This window comes from Ceratosolen solmsi, unplaced genomic scaffold (assembly GCF_000503995.2).
Source record: "Ceratosolen solmsi marchali unplaced genomic scaffold, CerSol_1.0 scaffold58, whole genome shotgun sequence".
Classification (NCBI taxonomy): Eukaryota; Metazoa; Arthropoda; class Insecta; order Hymenoptera; family Agaonidae; genus Ceratosolen; species Ceratosolen solmsi.
In genome coordinates this window covers 148,320-171,987 of record NW_011948447.1, presented here as the reverse complement: position 1 = coordinate 171,987, position 23,668 = coordinate 148,320, and the positions used below count along the sequence as shown (strand labels likewise).

The 23,668-nt window shown below is 24.6% G+C and overlaps 4 protein-coding genes across 5 annotated transcripts; 2 read left to right on the top strand and 2 right to left on the bottom strand.

The window, feature by feature from the left end:
- The first annotated feature begins 1,868 nt into the window (after positions 1-1,868).
- Positions 1,869-13,117, top strand: sws (patatin like phospholipase domain containing sws). Its single transcript, XM_011504642.1, has 14 exons — positions 1,869-2,061; positions 2,457-3,278; positions 4,042-4,361; positions 4,555-4,912; positions 5,553-5,846; positions 6,174-6,553; positions 6,703-6,865; positions 7,224-7,604; positions 8,927-9,202; positions 9,533-9,719; positions 10,959-11,075; positions 11,623-11,943; positions 12,348-12,616; positions 12,954-13,117. The coding sequence occupies exons 1-14, from the start codon at positions 2,047-2,049 to the stop codon at positions 13,104-13,106; spliced, it is 4,056 nt and encodes a 1,351-aa protein (XP_011502944.1). The 5' UTR covers positions 1,869-2,046; the 3' UTR covers positions 13,107-13,117.
- A 2,430-nt stretch (positions 13,118-15,547) lies between these two features.
- On the top strand, positions 15,548-22,020 carry Uck (Uridine-cytidine kinase). Of its 2 annotated transcripts, none has more exons than XM_011504640.1 (5): positions 15,548-15,974; positions 16,996-17,252; positions 19,023-19,168; positions 19,410-19,556; positions 21,763-22,020. In XM_011504640.1, exons 1-5 carry the CDS (start codon positions 15,846-15,848, stop codon positions 21,879-21,881), a joined length of 798 nt encoding a protein of 265 aa, XP_011502942.1. In that variant the 5' UTR covers positions 15,548-15,845; the 3' UTR covers positions 21,882-22,020. The 2 variants fall into 2 exon arrangements, with proteins under 2 accessions (XP_011502942.1, XP_011502941.1); XM_011504639.1 differs by lacking the exon at positions 21,763-22,020 and adding an exon at positions 20,686-21,003.
- LOC105366258 (glycine-rich cell wall structural protein-like) lies at positions 17,366-18,990 on the bottom strand. The gene is made up of 2 exons (XM_011504637.1): positions 18,248-18,990; positions 17,366-17,458 (listed from the first exon to the last, which is right to left on the bottom strand). The coding sequence occupies exons 1-2, from the start codon at positions 18,749-18,751 to the stop codon at positions 17,405-17,407; spliced, it is 558 nt and encodes a 185-aa protein (XP_011502939.1). The 5' UTR covers positions 18,752-18,990; the 3' UTR covers positions 17,366-17,404.
- Positions 21,789-23,474, bottom strand: ubl (Ubiquitin-like protein 5). Its single transcript, XM_011504641.1, has 4 exons — positions 23,222-23,474; positions 22,687-22,902; positions 22,496-22,510; positions 21,789-21,852 (listed from the first exon to the last, which is right to left on the bottom strand). The coding sequence occupies exons 2-4, from the start codon at positions 22,862-22,864 to the stop codon at positions 21,848-21,850; spliced, it is 198 nt and encodes a 65-aa protein (XP_011502943.1). The 5' UTR covers positions 22,865-22,902; positions 23,222-23,474; the 3' UTR covers positions 21,789-21,847.
- Positions 23,475-23,668: the final 194 nt, after the last annotated feature.

Below are 23,668 nucleotides of genomic sequence, written 5' to 3'. Positions count from 1 at the left end.
TATTCCGAAATTTGTTAACTTAATTGTCTATTTGCTTGCGCATAAGAGACGAAGATAAAATTACTTTTGAATAGATGCTCATTGAGTCTCATTCACTACCAATATTTTGCAACCTCTTAACATTCTCTCTCAATACTTTGAGTCTTGTCAGTGGTTATTCTGATATCCCGGGTTTTTGGATTTGCTGTTTTCTCTCTCTCCCTCTTTTTTGTGTCCCCCTTCTCTATCATCCTTTTTATCGTACGCAGGCGTTCCTTCCCTTTTGCCTTTTTTAAATGTAAATTTTTTATCTCCCTTTCAATTCTCGTTACATTTCTTAAAATGATGATTCTTTATTCAAGCCAAAGCTCGTCATAGATATATTATTTCCGGAATATTAAATTAAGTGCAAGTATACCTGAATACGTCAATAAATACGCAGTTATACTCAATGAAGGTAAACTACAGGTGAACATGTTCATTATATGTATAATGTAATATAACGAGCTAAATGCGATACATCCAATGTCTAACAACTTTGAAACCCGTAGATTGACTGGGATTTCATTTTGATGAACATAGAATGTCCGAATAGGATTTGGAAAAATAGAATACATGAATGAGACGGGTAGTATAGATATTTATATTTAAAAATACATTGTCAATAATAATAGGATAACGATATGTTATATAGTAGTTCAAATGTTTATTTTGAAAGTTTACATGCCTAGTATATAATTAAATAGTATATAATATAAATTAATTTTTAAAAATTTTTAAACTATATTTATTAATTAAAAAATTTTCATTATAAAATATCTTTTTACCGTCTATATGTCATCCTATAATTCTTGGAATTTAATGACAATATTTAATTATTAAAAACTATTAATTTCGAATTTTTATTGAATGTTATTTATTTATTAATTAAAATTGATCGATAACATGCTTATTGTTTTTTAATATATGTAATATATATAATTGTTATTTCTCTTTTTTTTTATGATTCAATTATTAAATACTTGTAATATTTAGTACGTACTATTTTGCATACGTTTAATCAATTTTTTAGGGATTACAACCATTTAAATGACAATTTTTTTAATGAGTTAATTCTGTGAACGAGTATAAAATTAATGCTAAATTAAATCAAGCAATATATAATTTTTTTTTAATTTACCTTGCTGATTACATTGTTTTTCGTTTTTATTATTACTTAATATTATATAATAATGTAAAAATAATTTAGGAGGAACTAAATCATATTAAATTAGAATCAAAAATCGATTATTTATAATTCACTAAGTTTTATTTTTTATTTAACTTATTATATTAATAAATGTATTAATAAACAACTTAATTAATTTTTTTTCAACTATTTATTGATTATGTTTTTAAAGAAATTGAGCGTGAATTTTTAAATTATTTAAAATTATTATTGTACTTTATTTTTTAATTTAAATAGCTCTGAATCAGTTGTTTATTATGCTATATATACATATGAATAAATATATAGTTATTGCAGGTATGACACACATGGAACAAACGTTAGACTCTGTATGTTAAAACATATTTGTTTACTCTAAAATACCCTAAGTATGAACATACGATTGTCAATAAGGGTCATATATATATTATTAAAAAGCGATAAATAATATGGTTAAAACTAATATATATCATTCAAAGCTGATATCTACAATGGCGCCAGATGACTTAAATGAGGTAAGAAAGGTCGCCATAATTCATGTTCGCTGTATTACTTGACTATTACTTGGCTTTGTTATTTTACTATCAGATTTCATAGCTGTCATTATAATCCTGTGTTATTTGCATATGAATTAATTTGCTCTCTGCTTTCGAAGTAACAAGCATTTAGCTCCAAATGAGGAAACGATCATTGGGCGCACTTTACGATCAACGCTACTACTCCTCATCCTTACCTTTGTACCTGTTTTCGTTTTCGTCCTCTTCATCGTCGTCGTCGTACTTATTTTTCGCTCTGTGCTCGAGCAGAGTGAATTTTCTGCTGCTTCAGGAAGGCAACGAAATTTCACGTAGAAGACATGAATGTCCATAATGGAGGTATTCCACTATCTTACACTTTCTTTGACTAATTATATGCGTATGTTTTAAACTTTTTTCATGTTTGATAAGACTGTAATCATACGTGTAGATTTGCATCAATGGTCGGATTAAGATATACTCCATTCGGTGTTGATAATTTTTATGTACACACTTAAATTATATATTATTACAGATATAAATTTTTTGATAAAATATTTTCTATATTTAAAAATTTAAGAATTTTTGAATGATTACAAAATTTTAAATATATACTGTTCAATTAATTTTATTTTTATAGTATAATAATATTATTAAGTTATTTAACATTTTAATAAAGTAAAGTTTTAATATAATGTCCAAAGTTGATATTTAAATATTTAATAAAAAAAAATATATTTTATAATTTTATATAGGTTGTGGAGTTGATAAATAAATTTAATAATAGCCTTGGTTCTTATACTTTTTCAAGATGGATAGAATATTTAATTGTAGAATATCAAACATCAAAAACATTATTAATAACATCTATCAGTATTCTTTTAATTATTGTGGTTATATCTATATACGTTCTACGAAAATGGAAGACAAAAGAACTTTTACCTCAAGTCAAAGAGTTTGTAGGTGTTAGTACTGGCAGACCAAGGTTCAGAAAAAGAGACAAAGTTCTATTTTACGGCAGAAAGATGTTGAGAAAAGTGAAATCTATAGGTGGTCAAGTCCATGGTACAGGACAAGGGAAAAAGCGAAGAGCTGTTATGCGATTTGCTAGAAGGCTTTTACAATTAAAAAAGGAAAATACTCCACAACAACTAAAAGTATTAGAACCACCTGCAGAATATCTTGAAGAGGATGTTGGTCCAGGTGATAGAGTACCACCAGATGCACTTTATATGTTGCAAAGTATAAGAGTATTTGGACATTTTGACAAGCCAGTTTTTCTTAAATTATGTAAACATACCGAAATTATTAATTTGCCAGCAGGAACTCCTTTATTCAAAATTGGAGATCCTGATGAAAATGTTTTTATTGTTCAACAAGGTTTAGTTAATGTCTATATAACATGTTCTGATGGATCTCAGATTTCACTTAAATTAGTGAAAACTGGAGAATCAGTTACTAGCCTACTAAGTTTTACCGATGTATTAACTGGACATATAAGTACATATAAAACAGTGGCTGCCCGAGCTGTAGAGGATTCTGTTGTTGTAAAATTGCCAATGTATGCCTTTCAAGAAGTAAGAATATTTTTAAATAAATAATAAATAATTGTAAATAATCTATTATTTAAATAAATTTAATTTTTACATTAACAGTTATACATGATGATAATTAAAAATATTTATATTAAATAAAAAAAAATTTTATGTTTATGTAAAACATAGGTCATTTGGAAAACTAATCCTGTACTAAAATATATATTTAAATCATTTATTTAACACAAAATATACTTTAAACACTTTTAAATGCTATTAACATATTAATTATTATGTAATAAAATAAAATAAAAATAAATAACTATTAATATTATGATAAGAAAAACTGAAATTGTTTTATTCAAATAAGGAATCTAATTTATTATAGTTTTGAATTGAAAAATTTATTAAAAAATTTTATTTATCATATACTTTATATAGTAATTATATGTATTATATGTATATATACTTTATAAAACATTTATTAAATAGTTTCATATATACATTACATTTATTTAATTTTTAAATTATGAAAAATTTTATTAACCAAGTACATATATTTTCAATTAATTCTTTTAGATTAAAAAAAAAAAAAGTAGGCAATTAAAATATAAAAGATTTAAAATTGATATAACATTCAGTACAATAATTCATATATAAATTTACAATAAATCCATGTAAATTAATTATCATTGGAAATATTTAAACTCAGTTAGTGTTAACAATAATTATGAATAGTTTTTCTATAGTAAAATATTGAGCATTTTATATTAAATATGGAATGTTGTATTTGTAATTTTTGTAGGTTTTTCAAGATCATCCTGACGCTTTCATTCGGGTCATTCAAGTTATTATGGTCCGGTTGCAACGTGTAACATTTACAGCTTTACATCAATATTTAGGGCTATCTGCTGAATTGATTAATCAAGGTCCACACAGAAAGAAACATGGTTCAGTTTCAGGTTCACCTGTAAGATCAAGAACGCGAGAGAATTTTGCAGGACTTGCTTCAGAACAGATTATTTCATCATATCCAACACTTCCCGATCAACACTCTTTTGATATTTCTCCAAAAGAATCTGGTATTAATATATCTCAACCTGTTCCAATAATGGTAACTCGAAGGTAAATATTATTTGTATATTGCTTTAATTATTTTGAGGAAAAATTTAGTTGTAATAAGAACATCATTTTTTTAAATAGAACAAAACTATTAGAATTCAGAAATAAACATCTTAATAATATATATAATGTAATGAAATAAATTATAATTTTATAGAATTTTCTATAATGTTCATTTTCTTACGTTGTATCATAGACCAAAAACAAATTTAGAATGGAAAACTCAAAATTCTGATTCTCAATTAAGTCAATATACACCTGATATGATCCCAGACTGTGATTCGCATTGGCCATGTTCTATATCAAATCAGCCATTATCACATCCTGGTGAATCTTTGGATGGTGCAGGGATTCACTTAAGTAACACTAATCGTAAGCATTCAAAGATTGAAGGTGTACAACACCCTTTAGATGAAATACAAGTGGTCCAAATTGCTACAGAAGCGTTCATTAAGGAATTAGGTCTAGAAGATGGTACTCTTCTTAAAGGGGGCAAGGTTCAAATTAGGGAAGTACCCACTGGAACTTACCTCATGAAAGAAGAAAGTCAGAAGGTATATTTCAAGGTTAATTTACTATAAAATTTAGAAAATACCATTTTTAATCAGAAAACTACAAAAAGTTCATTCTATTTTATAAAAATATTAATTATAAGATTAAAAAGAATATTTTTATATTTAATAGATTTTTATTAATAAATATTTCAATGAAAGATTCTAGAATTTGTATAGATTTTTTTTTATAAAATTTAACATAAATTATTTAAAAAATTTAATTGCTTTCTGTAATCTTAATAAAAAATAAATGATTTTTAATTTAAACATTATATTATATCACATGTATTAAATACAAAAAAATTTGAATATACAAATTTATTTAATTAAGAATGAACAATCTTATAAAGTCCGATAACAAAAAATTTTACAACTTTATGTTTTGTTGTTGTACATTTTGGCTTTACAAAGTTTAATTTGTAATTAACTTTTTACATTATTTTAGAATAACCATTTAAAATGAAATAAGATTTAAATTAAAATTATCTATAAAATAAATTTTTTAATCCGATCTGTAGAAAATGTTTTTACATAGTGTAATATTATTAGCTTTTATTTTCACTAATTAATTATCATTATTTTATATTATTTTTTGAACATGAACACTTTTATCTAAACTAGTAATTGATATTATATTTAGGATGTCGCTTTAGTTTACGTTGTGTCTGGGTCATTAATTATTAGTCAACGTGTATCTGAGGGTTGTGATGCAGGCGAAGATGTACATATGTTTAGTGCTCATCAAGGAGAAATCGTTGGTGGACTAGCTGTATTAACGGGAGAACCATCATTTTATACAATTAGAGCAAAACACTCAAGTCGTATAGCTTTACTTAGTAAATCTACATTTTTCTCTATCATGCGTGAAAAACCTACTGTTGTATTGCATGTTGCAAAAACGGTTGTAAAACGATTAAGCCCTTTTGTTAGACAGGTATTGTAGTGTTTTATTATGAATTAGCGTGTATTAAAAAATAATACAAGTTTTAATAGAGTTTTGGATATATAATCGTGTACAAATTCTTATTTCAATTATTTTTATTTATTTTTACAGTATATAAACTTTATTTAATTTTAGTCCAAGTAAAATCTTTTTAACAAAATGAATAAAGATGATAAAAGCTGAAAAAGTAAAAAAACGAACCAAATAATTATTTATATTATTATTGTTAACGAGCTTATTAAATTTAAAATGTATAGAAATTTTATATTTGTAAGAATTAAAAAAAAGATTTAATGTAATGATAATGTTTAATTTTAGGTTGATTTTGCCCTTGATTGGCTGTTCCTGGAGAGTGGAAGAGCTGTTTATCGTCAAGGTGATGAGTCTGATTGCACGTTTATTGTTTTGAGTGGCCGTTTGAGATCAGTAATTACCTATGAAAATGGGAAAAAGGAATTAGTTGCTGAATATGGCAAGGGGGATTTAGTTGGAATTGTGGAAATGGTTACACAGACTCTGAGATCAACCACTGTAATGGCAGTTCGTGATTCGGAATTAGCAAAACTTCCTGAAGGACTTTTCAATGTCATCAAACTTAGATATCCGATAGTTGTGACAAGATTGATTAATTTACTTGGTCATCGCTTGCTTGGTACATGGAAACAGGCACGTCCAAAAAATGGTGCACGCAATAGCAGGTAAAGATAATTATTTTATTATACTCTTGGTACTGTACATTAATTCAGGGTAAAAATTTATTTTTAAATTATAGGTTACATTCTTATTGATTTTATATTTAATAATGATATTTTAAATGTAATAAAATACATCGTGAATTACATTATAGACAAACAGCTGTAGATGCACGACCATCACAAGTCAATTTTTCAACAGTTGCCATTGTTCCAGTATCGGATGATGTTCCATTAACAGCATTTACTTATGAACTATACCACTCATTATGTGCTATTGGTCCTTGTTTACGTTTAACTTCTGATGTTGTAAAAAAAGTGAGTTTAATCTTTCAAATTAATATTAAAAATACAAAAAATCTATTAAAATATATTTATTGGCTTAAAAAATATACAACTATTTTATTTAATTTAAATGTAAAAAATGATTTAATATTAAAAATAAATTGAATTGTACTTAAGATTTTTGTATTATTTTTACAATAAATATTCAAAATATTATTTAGTTCCATATATTTTTATTAATTTATTAAATAAAAATATACAAAAGTTTGATAAATATAGGTATTTATCATACAGAGTGTAGTATCTTGTAAATATTACACATAAATACATATACATAAATATGTTGAATAATAATGGTTCTGTTTATTACAAAATAATCATTTTTTAATAGACACTAGGCGGTACGATCATGGATTCAATGAACGAATACCGTTTGACTTCGTGGTTAGCGCAACAGGAAGATCAGCATCGAATTTCATTATACCAGTGCGACTCTACTTACACTTTATGGACCCAGCGTTGTGTTCGTCAAGCCGATTGTATATTGATAATTGGTCTTGGTGATCGATCACCATCGCTTGGTCGAACTGAGCGCGAGGTTGAGCGACTAGCTATGCGTACGCAAAAGGAACTTGTGCTTCTGCACAAGGAACACAATGGTCAACGACCCATGAATACTGTCGAGTGGTTGAATATGAGATCTTGGGTGTCCAGTCATCATCACATTCAGTGCCCTAAACGCATGTTTACAAGAAAATCCCAGTACAGAATTGTGAGTGTTAAATGAAATAAATCTCCTATTATAATTTAAATATACAATAAAAAATACAATAAAAATTTTCGATCTAATGAATACACTTCAAGAAAATTCAATTAATTTAAACCTTATCAAAAAGAATACGTAAATGCATAAATAGAGCAATAAGAAATTCGAAATTCTAAGAAAAAGATTGATTACTTTATATCTATATTAAACAACTATTAAATTTATGAACTTAAGCAGAATTAAAAAAAGATTGGCATATTCAAATAAAAATAAAAAATTTTAAGAATTTTTATAAATAAATATAATTTTTTATATTACATTTTTTTGTTAAAACTTTTAATGTTAGAGTAATAATTAAATTCTTTAGATTTAATTAAATATGCTAAACAATATTTATAAACATTGATTAATAATCTGAAACCAAATTCTATAATAAAATTATTAAATTAAAAAAATTAATATAAATGTATTAAATATTATGTGTGCGCGCATATGCAAGAGCGAGTGGATATGTATAGAATTACAATATTCAAATCTATAAACAAAATTTAATTTTTATATTTGAAAAATACAATTATTACAAGTGTTAGAAAATATAAAAAAATATTTGGTTGTGTTCACACTAAATATATACATAAATTTTAAAGTATTTTTCTCTTATATACTTTCTCAGTTTCATAAATTTAAAATAAGTATAAATTGTAGTATTTGAACATTAAATGAATTGTGAGTTATGAATAAATTTAAGTCGTTATAGCGTTGAGATTATGACAACACTCATTTGATACCTTTATAATAATATTATCTAACTGTAAAAAATTTGCAGTCTTACATTATTTTATAAAACGTGCAATCATCGAATTCACTATTTCAAATAATTACAATATATTAATTTCTCTGAATTAAAATATAAAAATTAATTATTCTTATTAATTTAACTTTGACTTATTAATAAAAATCAAAATAGATTATGTATGAAATATTAGTTATTTATTTTAGTACAGAAATTGCGACTGTATAATGATAATAGAACACTAATATCCTGTAATTTCATTGTACTTATGGTACTCTTCGAAATATGGTTTAAAATTATTTTTTGTCAATTAAATATGGTTTTATAATTTAGATTTTGAATTTATAATTTAAAATAAGAATTGATAATTAAGATTATAATTAATAATAAAAATAATTATAACTAAACTTGAGTTTTATTTAAGCACTGATGGATAAAAAAAGATTAAATTTTTTAAAATAAATGGAAGCATATGAATTAGTAAATAAAATATATAGATAATTAAATAATATTTATGTTTATGAATTTTTATTAGAATGAACTGTACTCAAAAGTATTGATGTCAGAGCCGAATGTGCACAGCGACTTCAGCAGGTTGGCTCGCTGGCTGACTGGAACCTCGGTTGGTCTCGTTCTAGGAGGCGGTGGTGCCAGAGGGGCAGCCCATGTCGGCATGTTGAAGTCCATAATTGAGGCTGGTATTCCGATTGACATGGTTGGCGGAGTCAGTATCGGAGCCTTCATGGGTGCACTTTGGTGTATGGAGAAAAATATAACCACGACTACGCAAAAGGCTCGAGAATGGTCCAAGGTGTGATTATGATAGCACATTTATCATTGACTTTACTTAGTTATTAATCTTGTTTTCATTTTTAGCCTTCATTAATTTGAAGCTGCTAATAAACAATTATATAAGAATAATTCTTTTCAATTTGAGAAATTGGTTAGTCATATTTAAAATATTATAAAATTTTAATCACTATTCTAAATAAAACTTAAACTTTATTTATTAATTTTAATAATGATATTTAATTTATTACTGATTCAATCACAAGAAGGTTTTTCAAGGAGTACTGTTAAATTATTTGATTTTTTTATAAAAATATTGTTAGATACTATAAGATGAAATTATTTATCATAGAAAATGACACAGTGGTGGAGACAAATTCTAGATCTTACATATCCAATGACGTCGATGTTTTCCGGTAAAGATTTCAATAAAACGATTCAAGGCACTTTTGGAGACGTCTATATTGAAGACTTATGGCTTCCATACTTTACGATAACGACTGACATTACAGCTTCTTGTATGCGCACGCACACGCACGGTCTGTACCAAAATTTTATTAACATTTATTTAATTCAAATAATATATAGAACACTTAACAATAAAATGAAAAATGCCTATTGTTACGACCTTACCGACTCTTTGTGCACTTGTCCAAAATTTAATACTCACGATTTTTATATTATATTATTTTTTTTATACTTAGTTTCATACTATCTGTAAAACTAGATTGCTTTAAGAGCGGGAGTGAGCTGCGCGAACAAACAAATGTTATTGACGTACTCTCCGTTTTGTGTCTCTGGTTCAGTCTCACGAAGTGGGAAAGCAGAACATAAATTTTTTCCCGCTTTAAAATACAGAAATAAAAAAAAACAACCCCCCCTGCTCTCATTTGAAGTACTTATGCGAAAAATACTAGCACAAAATTGTTTATATTGAGCATATTTCAAGGGTTATATTACTGATTAGTGTATCAGGAAGAGCATTGTGGGTTGAATTTAAAGTTATTAAATTTATTACAAAAAAAATGAGAACTTATACAGAAAAACTGTTATTAAGAAACTGAAAAGCGTTAACTAATAAAATATCGACGTGTTTAGGATCACTTTGGCGGTACATACGTGCTTCGATGTCGTTGTCCGGTTATATGCCTCCTATGTGCGATCCAACCGATGGCCACCTTCTCCTTGATGGCGGGTACGTCAATAACCTCCCAGGTAATTTGACTTGTACAACAAAATGATAGTTTGTTATTTATTGCTATTACTTATTTAATTTATTTTAGTAGTAGTAGTAGTAGTAGTAGTAGTAGTAGTAGTAGTAGTAGTAGTAGTAGTAGTAGTAATAGTATGATGTACAAAACATATTACCATTTTATTTAAGGGACTGCTTTTAAGTAAAAGATAAAAATTGATTGTTTATTGTATAAAGGTTTTTCATTTGAATAATATTAAAATTATATTTACGAAATACATAAAAAAAAGAACAGTCCTAAATAATACACTAAATGCTTGAAGTATATTTTGAGAAAAATTTAAATGAATTTTGTTATTATAATGATTAATATTAATAATATTAATTTAATAATAAACATGCTTATATTAAAATGGTATACAATAATTAATGTTTGGTACTTAAATAATTGAGTGAATGCTAGTAAATTATTAAGGAATAAATACTTCTTGCCTATTAGTGTAGTATACAAAATATGCCAGACTCGCTCCCGTTGATAAAAAGATGCACTGTTCATATTGTAAACGATTCAGTTTATCTGAATCAGGATTACTTTGGAAGTACATTCGAGCCAGCATGACTTTTGCTGGTATCTTTCCACCAGTATGTGATCCAGTTGACGGTCATCTTTTAGTCGACGGGTGTTACGTAAATAATGTTCCAGGTATGAAATTTCCGCGATTTAAAAATTTTATTTTTGAATTAAATTAAACTAAAATTTAACTGTACTAAACTGAAATTTTATTCTAGTCAATGATGATTATTTTTAATCTTACACTGGTATGACAATAATTAAATATAAATTGATTCAAATTATGCTCAATTTGAATTCTTACGTTTCTCCATATTTAATTTCTTAATTTAGCCATATTTTATCATTGTATTATCGTACACAAATTTAACAAAGAAAAATACATTATGTCAACTTGTTATATTGAAATTTTTATATTTCTCAGCAAACAAATATAAAAAATTAATTTTATTTTAGGACTTTTTAATTGTTCATTTAATTACATTTTATAAATTTTTAATATATGTAAGTTGTTAATGTATAAAATTTCAGTATAGTCTATCATTTATCTATTATTATTTGTATTTAAGCCAATTTAATTATTTTAAGATTTTAAAAATTAAAGATTTTTAAACAACCACATTTCACTTACGATTATAATTTTTATTTTTTATTAATTAATTTACGGCCATCTACAAAGCTGATGAGATGCTTAGGCAAGGTGCGCATCACATTCTTGCTATCGATGTTGGGTCGCAAGATGATACTGATTTAACAAATTACGGAGACTCATTATCTGGATGGTGGCTACTATGGAAACGCTGGAATCCATTTGCGACACCTGTTAAAGTGCCTAATTTACCAGATATACAATCACGGTTGGCATATGTGAGTTGTGTTAGACAACTAGAAGAAGTGAAGAACTCGGATTACTGCGAGTACATACGACCACCAATTGACAAATATAAAACTTTGCAATTCACCAATTTTGATGAAATTAAAGATGTAGGATATAATCACGGTAAAAATGTTATACACGTTAAACTTTTCAGTACATCTATTCCTTATTTTAATGCTGATCTACACAAATTTAATCATAAAAGAATAATAATATGTTTGAAACTATGAAATTAAATATGAAATTACATATATGATTTGATGAAATTAATATATGATTTACTATCATTAAAACGGGTGTCACCTCGAATTATTCAATTTATTTAACAATAGATTTTTAATGATTTTTAAAAGCATTTTTCCATTTATATCAAATTGACAATTATATAATAATCTATAATCCTAATGTTTATATTACTGAAAAAAGAAAATTTAATTATTTTTCAGACTTTGAAAATAAAATTCAATTAAAATATTTTTCTTTAATGATTTATTTAGTTTTTTTTATAAATTTGTATTTGTCCATAGGAAAATCTTACTTTGGAGGTCAATCAAAAGCAGGAATTCTTCCACGATTTAATGCAGATCGAGAAAATGCAAAAGCATTACGAGCCAAATATCAAGATGCAAATCAACAAACCGTTTCCTCGTATACTTTCACAGATCTGGCACAAATGGTTTGCAAAGTTTCTCGTGGTAACTGTTACGCTGACTTAGACTCAGACTCTGATGAAATGGAGGAATATGAAGAATATTTAGAAGACGCACACGAAGTTGGATATGTTTCTGAACCTACAGTTGGCATTTCAGATAAGGTATCATTTATATATCAAAACAATTGAAGTAATTTAAATATTTTTTTTATACTAATATTAAATTAACTTAAAATATTATTTCAAAATTAATAATTACAATAACTTTTATAAAATACTCTGTAATTTAATTGCACAAAAAATCTTATATCATAGTAATAATTAAGTATTTATTTTTAATTTGAGAACAGTTTAAAATTAAAAATTAAATTAAATGTCGAATAGTCCTCAACTGATTTTAAATATATTCACAAATAAAATTTTTATTTTTATATTTAATTCAAATTTAATAAGTTTTTATTTATAAAGTTTTCATTTTTAGAGTCCAGATGATAATCGGTTGCGAAGAAGAATCGGAGTTTCATTAAGTCTATCTGATACTGAAGCAGACAATGAAATGGAGTATGATATAAGCGGTAGAAATTCTCCACATCAACAGTTTTTTAAATATGGAAATTCCCCTATTGAAATGTAACATTTAAATATAACATATTTTTAATTCTATAAATAAAAAATGATCTTTATTATTTACAATAAAATCTTATTTTATTTTTTATTTTACAATTTTCTATAACATATTTCTATAAATTAAAAATACTTGGAATTTATAATAAAGTAGACTTTTGCATTCATTAAAATTTTGCAATTGTGATTGAATTGTTTGTTTAAATGTTTTAAATCTATACATTGTAATAATTTCATATGAAATATGAAATCAATTACGTTTAAAGTAATGAAAATAGTAAAAATATGTTATTAATTACGTACATTAATAATTTTTTAGTAAAAAACTGCTTTATTATTTACTGATATTTAAACTAATTTTAATGTCGATCATAATAATTATTGTATAAAATTAAATATAAAAAATATATAATTTATGTATATATTCTGAATTTATGAAATTTATATAGTTAACTATGCATGGCTTATATACTAATTATATTTTGATGGATATCTAAAAATTATTTTGTTAAATATTTGAAGATATTTTTGTAATTAATCTTTACATAGCCAAATAAAACAAAATCGCATTAGATTACAAAACATTAAAATTCCTAAAATGGACAAGCGTTATATAATGACCACCAGTGCTTTCTCAAGGATAAGAAACCATGACTTAATTATCATTCAAATGCTTGATTTAATTCTATTTATTTTTAATTTGCTTTATAAGAATTGTATCAATTAATTTTTATAGATGTAATAGTTCTCTAACTTTTTATACTTCCTATTAATTTTTAAAATTCATTTAACAAATATAAGCTACTGAAGTGCACTTATAGTGAATCTATTCCTTCTACTGTAATCAATATTTGTTTAACAATCTTTCTTTTTATATTGCTTTGATATCCTTTTGGTGTTTTTGAATTTTCTCCAAATTGTATATAACATTAAATATCTAATTTATATTATTTATTAAACCATTCTATTTTTTAATAATTTACTGTGGTGGCGGTTTTTTTCTGTTAATTTAGTTATTGTAAGACTTTAATTACGAGACGTACTCAATGCCATTTTTCGTATTCATTTCTTATCGCAATACAATTTCAAGTAATATTTTTAAATTCAATTCTTTTAGATTTATTTACAATCCAAAAAACGCGTTTCAAATTGGATAATTTATTTACTTATTTACAATAAATATATAAATAAGTTAATTATATACCAACTTGGATATAATATAGCACTAAAATACTAGAAGTTATTTTTTTAAACATATTTCTCTTTTATATTTTTTAATGTATAAAATATATTCAATTTTGTCCATTAAAAGTTGTCTTTTGCGAATTGTCGTTTAGAAACACAATCAATTAAATATCGTAGATAAATTTTATAATTCTAAACATATATTTTATAAAACTATTCTATTATTTCAGTTCAATTTGTTTTAAATTTTTATGGATTTATATTCTATACATTATTTTAGTTTACATAAATATAGATTACTTTTTAAACATTTATGTTATTTAAGTTACTTTTTTATGTAAATTTGTTAACGTTGAAATTTACTATATAATATATTTACTATAAATTTGACGCATGTTTCGTATAATTACTTGTGCAACTTGATGATTTTCTAATTTAGTTTTATTTCTTAAATATTAGAAATGAAAAAACTAAATGCTTTACTTCACTATTTTACTTATTAAATATTAAAGCATTAAATTGCATATGAATTGTACTGATTTCATAGCATTTTTATACTTCCAAACATTTTCCTAATAAATTAGAATTATTTACTTTTGGCCAATTAAAAAACGAAATTAAAAAATGAGGATTAACGAAAATCCTCTATAAGTAAAGCTGATTAATCCAAGAGAAATGAATTAATAGTATAATTAAAAAAAATGTTTACCAAATATAATTTTATTATTATTTGATACGGTATGGAAGATAATTATTCATTATATTTCATATAATAGTTTAACGATCTTTGTTATTGATGAAATAGATTTTGATTATACCTGCTGAAAATATAAGATTTAAAAATGAAAATCTGTACAATGCGTATGAGTATACATTATTTGTTACATGTAAATAGTTATAAACTTTTATATATTGCCTATTGAATTATAAATTACGTGCATGCAATACGATTATTATATACTGCACGTTTTAATACAAATTATAAATTTGTATCATGAATGCATATAGTGGCATAATACGCATACAACTCTTTATATATATATATATATATATGCATAAGAGTTTCTTTCAGAGCAATAGAAAGATAGATGATAAAGCTAAAACAGAATGTAAGTAAATAACGCCAGTTATTTATTATCAAATATTATCGCGATATTATAAATAATTGAAAACTCCCGCTGTGAACTCTTTTAACATAAATGTATAAGGGGACAGGTGCTGCGCATGCAGACTATATGCATATAAACGTTTACGCGCATGAAACATTCATTGATTTATCACGTTAGAACTATGATTTTTAGATTCTGGCAATTATTAAGTGCTGATGAGTGGTATTGCTTTTTCGACGTGGCATAAACGCGTCTGATGATATATAGTAAAACAACGACCTTGGCGGTGCACTCACAATGGACAGCCACATCAGGCGCTTTACATTAGATAGTTATAGTGTTGTATCAACCGCATTCGGACAAAAATTGAACGAGTAATTGCCCTCACTTCGTGGCTATTTGACATAACTGCATACTTCCTCGGTGATCTGGCCCTTGCAGCGCAATTGCCTGCAATGGCATTTGTTACTCTGAACATGGGCACCGTGCGGAAAATGTCTTTTGGCTTTAATGGCAAGATCAATGGCGTGGAGGGCAAAACGCCTTTTCTCATTGGTGTATCTGGTGGTACTGCAAGTGGCAAGGTAAAGGCCTATTTCATTTACGTTGCCTTTTTTTCATTATGAACTTATAACTTATTCTGTCATAAGCAAAACTATAAAAACTTATAACCTATTTTCGAACGCTAGTTACAATTTTTTAAATCGTACTGTACACTTGCTTGCATTAATATTCTCTTATTTTTCGCATTTTAATTTCGTTAATACGCTTAAAAAATATTAAAATAATGTTTACCTCTTAAAATTTTAATAATTATTTCAATTGTTATTTTTTATATTTAATTTACATATTTAAGTCATGAATAATCTGATGTTATATTGATACATTTGCTTTTTTATAATTCAAACATCTATCAATTATGTTTGTTATTTAACAGTTTATTTTAGTTGACTTACCGCTTTTTTGGTTAATTTTACAGTTATAAAAATGTTTGAGAACAACTCTTATTCAAAATATTTTATTGATTTGCACGTTTTAATATAATTTTAGTGAAATGAATCAATAATATTATGAATATTATATAAAAGTATATAAAATTTTTTTATATACTTGTTTATAAATTTTTAACAGGAAATTTATACCTAAAACTTATATGCACACATAGAATTACATGTAGTTTATTGTATGTACTTTTTATAGATATATAATGTAACTTATATAAATATAAATATAGCTATATAATTTGTATTTATATTATCTAATAAGTTATTAATTTATGAATGCTTAATAATTAAACTTAAGCTTAAATTTTATAAAAATAATTGGTTTAAAATAAAAAATATCTATAAATATTGTATTACATACTTAAAAATTAATTTTAAATTTTAGTCAATGTAATATTATTTATATATATATATTTTGACTATATAATATTTTATATATATATATATATATATATATATATATATATATATATATATATATATATATATTAATATATTTATAATCAAACCTGAATTTATTAAAGTCAAATATTTTTTATTAGTCAAATGATAAATATTTTGTAGTAAGATATTAAGATATAAAAATGAATTTATCTTTTAGTCAACAGTATGCAAAAGAATAATGGAAAAATTAGGACAAGTAGACAAAGATCATACAGAACGACAGGTGGTATGCATTTCGCAGGACAGTTTTTATAGAGATCTAACACCAGTGGAAAAAATAAAAGCCGAAAAGGGACAATATAATTTTGATCATCCTGATGCTTTTGATAATGACTTAATATTGCAGACTCTTAAAGATATTTTGTTAGGAAACAAATGTGAAATTCCTGCCTATGATTACAGGACAAATAGCTTGTAAGTAGTATATTGTTGCATTGTTGTTTAATTATTTGTATTTTATGGTTATATAAAAAGAATGATTAAGGTTTATTAATAACAAATGTATTCAAATTAATTTAGTAAGTTTATTCACATAAATTGTAAAAAGAATAATTACAAAGAAAAAACTAATAGCAACGGCATCGAGGTTTCCAGTGGCGTCTTCGTAGAAAACCACCATTCTAGAAAAACAAAAGTAATATGTTTTGCTTCAATGTTTTATAAAACGTTTGTCTTATTTAATGAATAGAAATTTATAATTTTTCTTATTCTATTTTAATTTAAAAGATATGGTGTTTTGTTGGAAAAGATATCAGTTTTTGTTAGCCTATTATAGTAATTATGTATTGTTTAAAATTCAGGTAATTAAACTTGAAAAATACAATATTGTATAATAATTCAATAACGTTGAATAATCATTGAAATAAAAATATTAAAAATATTTCAGAAATAAAGTTTTTGTCTATCATAAGCTATTATATTTGTTAGGAAAATTTGTTATAAATCTATTTAATTTAAAAAATTGATGGTAAATTCAATTTTATGTTAAGGAATATTAAAAATAGTACAGTAAAGTATTTTCTAATTTTGTATTTTTATAAATTAAATACTTTTGAAAATTATATACTTATTACCTTTTTAATGCATTATGTACATGATAAAAATAGGTATTAGTTTTTTCTTTAAATTATTTTTAAAATACCAAATAATTATAGGTGTAGTATTCTTAAATAAATACTTTAAATATACTAACTCGTCAAAATTGATTTATTTATTGAATGTTTTTATATATGAAACAGAAAACTATTAATTGTATTTGTCTTCTTTGCAATATTTATTGAATTCTTGATCATATTAAAATTATTTCAAAATATTTTTAATAAATTTACCTAATACATTTTCATAAATACTAGCTCTAAAGAGAAATTGATTAGATCTTGATTCACATTTATAAATACAAATATACTTACATATGCATAACCTCCGCATATACTGCAAATAGAAGGTACTGATCCATAGCCGCCTAATATGTAGTTACCACCTCCTAATCCATATCCTCCTCCAATATGTCCTACATGTAGTCCATAACCACCTCCTATATGGACACCACCACAGTTATGAAAGCCAGGGTGGATACCACCAGGATGATGACCACTCTGATGACTGCAACTGTACCCATATCTGCCTGAATGGCAAAGTCCTGAATGAGGATGATGATTTCCTACTGTCAAACCAATGTGATGTCCTCCATGTGAATTACAACCACACACATCTTGACCGCATTTTTTACATGCTTCAGTAATTTCAAAAGTAGCTATGATGAAAAGAATTATGAGAACACAATTCAAGATAGCTCTTCCGTTCATTTTACCGTCTGTATCTTTATGGATAAGTGTTACAAACGGCGATGTTATGTGCTGTTGAAAGTGAGGATTTTTATACCTGGGTTCATGAATGAGGATGTTTTTGTACATCGAAATTTTTATCGTTGTTTATTTAATTATGTATGTCTTGCGAGCGGAAGAAAAGAGGAAGTAAAATGCGGGTTCGTCGTTTAATGTTGCGCAAACTATTGTATACATGGAGAAACGTCATATTTCATCATTGATACATTGATTCTTTTAATACACAATATGCATGGATATCAACATCCTTATAATTATTTTTATTTAACTTTGTAAAAAAATAATTTTATCTATTTTTAAAATAGAAATAACAGCAATGTAATTAATTTTTTCATTTCAGAATCAAAGACCAAATTACTACAATTTATCCAGCCGATGTTGTGTTGTTTGAAGGAATATTAGTGTTTTATTTTCCTAAAATACGAGATCTTTTTCATATGAAGCTATTTGTTGATACAGATTCTGACACTAGGTTAGCTAGAAGAGGTATAAACACTAGAAATTTATTTTAACAAATATCAAGTAGAAGCTGGACGTGAAAATTTTTTTTAAATTTTAACTATTTGAAGGAAAACTAATTAATTCATAAATAATATTTAATGAGTAGTATAATTAGTTAGTTTTATATTAGTAAAATTTTTAGTTATAAAAATATCAGGAAAAGGTTTTTTCATCCAGCATAATTTTTAATTAAAACTTGTTGTAAATATATTTTTATATAAATTAGTACCACGAGATATTAATGAAAGAGGACGAGATTTGGATTATGTACTTAATCAGTACATGAATTATGTGAAACCTGCATTCGAAGAATTTTGTTTACCAACAAAAAAATTTGCTGATGTAATTATTCCCAGAGGAGCTGATAACACAGGTAAATTATATATTATAATTGTGCTGTTTATTTATATTATTTTTAAAATTTTTCGAATGTTAACAAGAGAAAAATATAAAATTAATATTAAATTTTCAATATATCATAATTAATAGAAGTATTACTAAAATGTTTGCATGATTAATAAATGAATGTCTAAAGTAGCTACATAAATCATAATCTTAAAATTTAATTTAATATGTATGGTTCCATGCAATCATCAATTTTTAACAAATCATATTCATTAAAAAAATGTCTTTTAAAATTATTTTTTGCTTTCTCTTATTAACCAAAATTAATTTATATATATATATTAGTTTTATTTAATTTATTTAATAATATGTTATAATTTATTTATTTAATTTTATAATTTAAATACCTTTGAATAAGTCATTTTTTGTGGCTGCTGCCCGGCATTTGTGGATATAAGTACTGTAAGACTATATTATGCATGTAACTCAATTTGATTATTATTTAAATTCCTGACATATCTTAACTTATTTAGGAATAATAGCAGTATTTATTTTACTTATTTTAATGTTCAGATTAAAAAATAAATTGTTATTTTATTTATGCTTTCTTTATTAATTTTTTGTTTATATCTAAGAATATATTATAAAAGTAAAAATTTTATAATTATAACTTGCAGAAGTAATTGATTTAAGTAATATTAACAACTGATTCACATTCTTTAAGAGATGTTTTAAAAATTGATTTAAAAATTAATTTTTAATAAACATATACATCAATAATTTTTATGAATGATCATATTGTCACTAATTATAAATAGATAGTTTGCATTGCTCAAATAATATTCATTTTAAAGCTAGTTTAATAAAACTTACATAATTATAATATTGTACTGTTTCTGCATTATTGTTACATAAAAAATACAAAAGTCACTATTTATACATTGCATTTATAGTACATTAAGATTTAATGAATTTGATATTTTTAAAATGATATAAAAAAAAATTTACAAAATGTCAAGATTTTGTGTTATAAGTTTCGATGGTCCTGGAATTTTAATTACGCTTTTAAACTTATCGTTGAGATATTACTTTTACTTACGAAAGGAAGTTGAAAATGGAAACAAACATACATGGTTTTTGTTATTGCATGTTTACAGTGGCGATTGACCTTATAGTGCACCACATCTGGGACATTTTGCATACTAAAAAGGGCGATTCCATATCCGGGCAGTATCCATACATCGAGCATAAACGAACATCAACTTCGTCAGACGCCCTCACCAGACGATTGACTTATAATTGAATCACGAAACTCATATAAAAAACCTTCCACTTTTTTTATTATATATTGTGTTACAGCCCATTCTGCACATAAGCAATTCAATACAGGCTTGTTACCCGATATAATTGCGCATGCACATACTAATTAACACAAAGAAAGCCATTAAAAAAGTACAATAAGTACAGGAATATTCGATACGATTTTTCTTCTAGCGAACATTCTTTGTTATAAACAATTTTATTTATTATGATTATTATTTCATTATTGTTTTACAATAATTTTTTATAAATTAGGTTGTACTTAAAGCTAGAATGTTTTATGGCTACATATCTAGTTAATTTTTATTTAAATGGTTGTATAATTTGATGGTATTCTTTATAACTGCTTTTCATTGAATTTTTAGAAAAGTTGTAAAAGAATTTATTGAATCACTTTACAGAAACTGAAGGAATATCATTAATATATAAGTATAATGTTTTTATAAGATTTTATATTTTAACATTATATATAGTATGATAATCAAAGTGTTACGATTGGGATACACATTGCTATGTAATTTTTCTATTTATATTTGTAAATACTTTTGAAGATATATTTCTGCAAGATTTACCAATATTTACTCTTCAAACTGTTTACATTAACGCATAATATTTGCATTTATAGATTTCCCTTAAATATAATTAAAAAACAAATGGAAATATAAAAATTAAATACCTAATGTCTTATTTAAAATTAGGTAAAAACGAGAATTGTATTTAGTAATTGCAAGTATATATTTGTACGCTCTATTTGTTAATTAGGAAAAGTGAACAAATACTTAATTATAATTTATGTGAACATAAATAATATTTTATCTTAAAGTGACTAATTTGTACTTAGAATTTATAAAATAGACCTTTTCATGATTACTACGCAATAAAATGAATTTGTGTCTTTCTATATTTTGTTTTAGTGGCCATTGACTTAATAGTTCAACATATAAGAGATTTTCTAAGCAACCGTGGAAGGACAGTAGTGGAACCTGAAAGTCCTATTAATCATTCTGAAAGAATTGTGAAGAGACCTCATTAATATCTCAGAGATTCTATAAAAAGAAGTAACTAATCTATATGTATATATAGGAGCTCATACTATTAATTAATATATCTTAAGATTCATGTATAAAGAATTGCAATGCAAAAATATTCTTAAGAGACAAAATATTTAAAGAATATTTAACACCTAGTATTTTAAATTATAAAGGGTGTTTAAATAATTATTATCAATTAAAAACTTTAAAGTGAGATTCAATGAGCTTAAAAACCAAAAATTAGTTGTAAAAATTATCAATGAAATTTTTTTTAACAAGTTAAAGTGTTTTGTAGATTATTAAATTATTAATGAATATTATTATAATACTATATTTATTACAATAGAATATATGATCGCACAATACATTAACCAATAACATAATGACATGAACAAAAAGAAAAGCATTTAAAAAACATTTTTTTTAATCATAAAAGTAGGATAAGTGTAAAACAATATTATACTTTTTTTACCTTATTAGCATTGTTTTTTTTAAATGTTACGTTTCCGAATTATTGATTAAAAGCATTACAAAATATATTATACTTATATATAATCTTGAAATTGGTAATGAGATCTATTTTTAGCTCACTGATAATATAATTCTAAGTTCATACCATCATGAATTTCATCTAAATTTTTTATTTAAGGTAAGTATTTTTATATCTAATTGAGACTCTTATTTTATTAAATAATAAAAACATTTTACATTCAATAAGTAAATATAATTTTTTGTAATTGAGAATTATAAAAAAAAATTAAGATTACAAATTTAATTTTTATTTAAGTAGTATTATTAAAAGGATACAATCTTGTAATTTGATGTGGTCTTTAAAAATTAAGTACCATTTTTTTAGTATTATTTTTTCCCAATGTGTCCCAGTTTGAGCTGCAATTAACTTTTTAAGATCTCTAACTGTATCATCGGCATTACATTTTACTCTCACTTTTTTGCCAAGGCGGTCATTGCATGTAATTTCTATCATTTTATTTTCCAATAAATGAAATTCGAAAGATAAACTTACTAATAAAATTAAAACAAATATGTATTAAAAACTATTATTTATGTAAATATAGATTAATAAACTAATTTAATCTTAGAAGAATTAAAACGAATATTTTTAATATATATTGTTCTTTTTCTAGGTTAGATATTCGAAATTAAATATATATGAATAATTTCATAATAGAAATTAATATAAATTTATAAGTTTGTGGTATTTGTTTTAAAATGTTCTATAAAAACTAATTGTTATGTTCTTATTTTAAAATAAAATAATTAAATTGTTAATTTATAAATCAGTCGATATACAAATAATTTAACTAAAATTTAGACGACGCACCTTGAATATTGGAATTGTAATAAGTAATACAAGTTTTAATGAAATTCAGCAACCATAAACTATTTTAGATTTTTGTAAATAACTTGACAGGAATTTCAACAAATATAAATATTACAATAGTTTTGCTTTTGTTATTAGTAAAGATTTTTTTTGGAGGAGCCTATCATGCACTACTATCCTTGTGACGTTCAAGTTTATTACTCTAAATTTCAACTATATATTGCCAACTGTAAACATTTCATGTCATATCAGTATTATCCAAGTACACCATAATTAAATGATTATATATTTTTCATAATATAGACACAATAACTGTTAAAAAAATCATTTTAACATAATCACAGATTTACATCACTTAGAAATAAATTAGAAATAACTTGCTGTTATTTATTTGTTTAAACTGTTTTGTATTAAATTTATATTTGTATCTTTCTATTTGTAATAAAA

Bases quoted from the DNA above. Each gene is read 5' to 3' on its own strand.
- LOC105366258 (XM_011504637.1), bottom strand. From the start codon at position 18,751: ATGTACAAAAACATCCTCATTCATGAACCCAGGTATAAAAATCCTCAC. The intron at 17,459-18,247 runs GTAAGTATATTT...TTGTTTTTCTAG, and splicing joins TATGCGGAGGTTATGCATAT to AATGGTGGTTTTCTACGAAG.
- Uck (XM_011504639.1), top strand. From the start codon at position 15,846: ATGGCATTTGTTACTCTGAACATGGGCACCGTGCGGAAAATGTCTTTT. The intron at 17,253-19,022 runs GTAAGTAGTATA...TTTTCATTTCAG, and splicing joins GATTACAGGACAAATAGCTT to AATCAAAGACCAAATTACTA. The intron at 19,169-19,409 runs GTATAAACACTA...TATATAAATTAG, and splicing joins CACTAGGTTAGCTAGAAGAG to TACCACGAGATATTAATGAA.
- sws (XM_011504642.1), top strand. The intron at 4,362-4,554 runs GTAAATATTATT...GTTGTATCATAG, and splicing joins CCAATAATGGTAACTCGAAG to ACCAAAAACAAATTTAGAAT. The intron at 5,847-6,173 runs GTATTGTAGTGT...GTTTAATTTTAG, and splicing joins TAAGCCCTTTTGTTAGACAG to GTTGATTTTGCCCTTGATTG.
- ubl (XM_011504641.1), bottom strand. From the start codon at position 22,864: ATGATAGAAATTACATGCAATGACCGCCTTGGCAAAAAAGTGAGAGTA.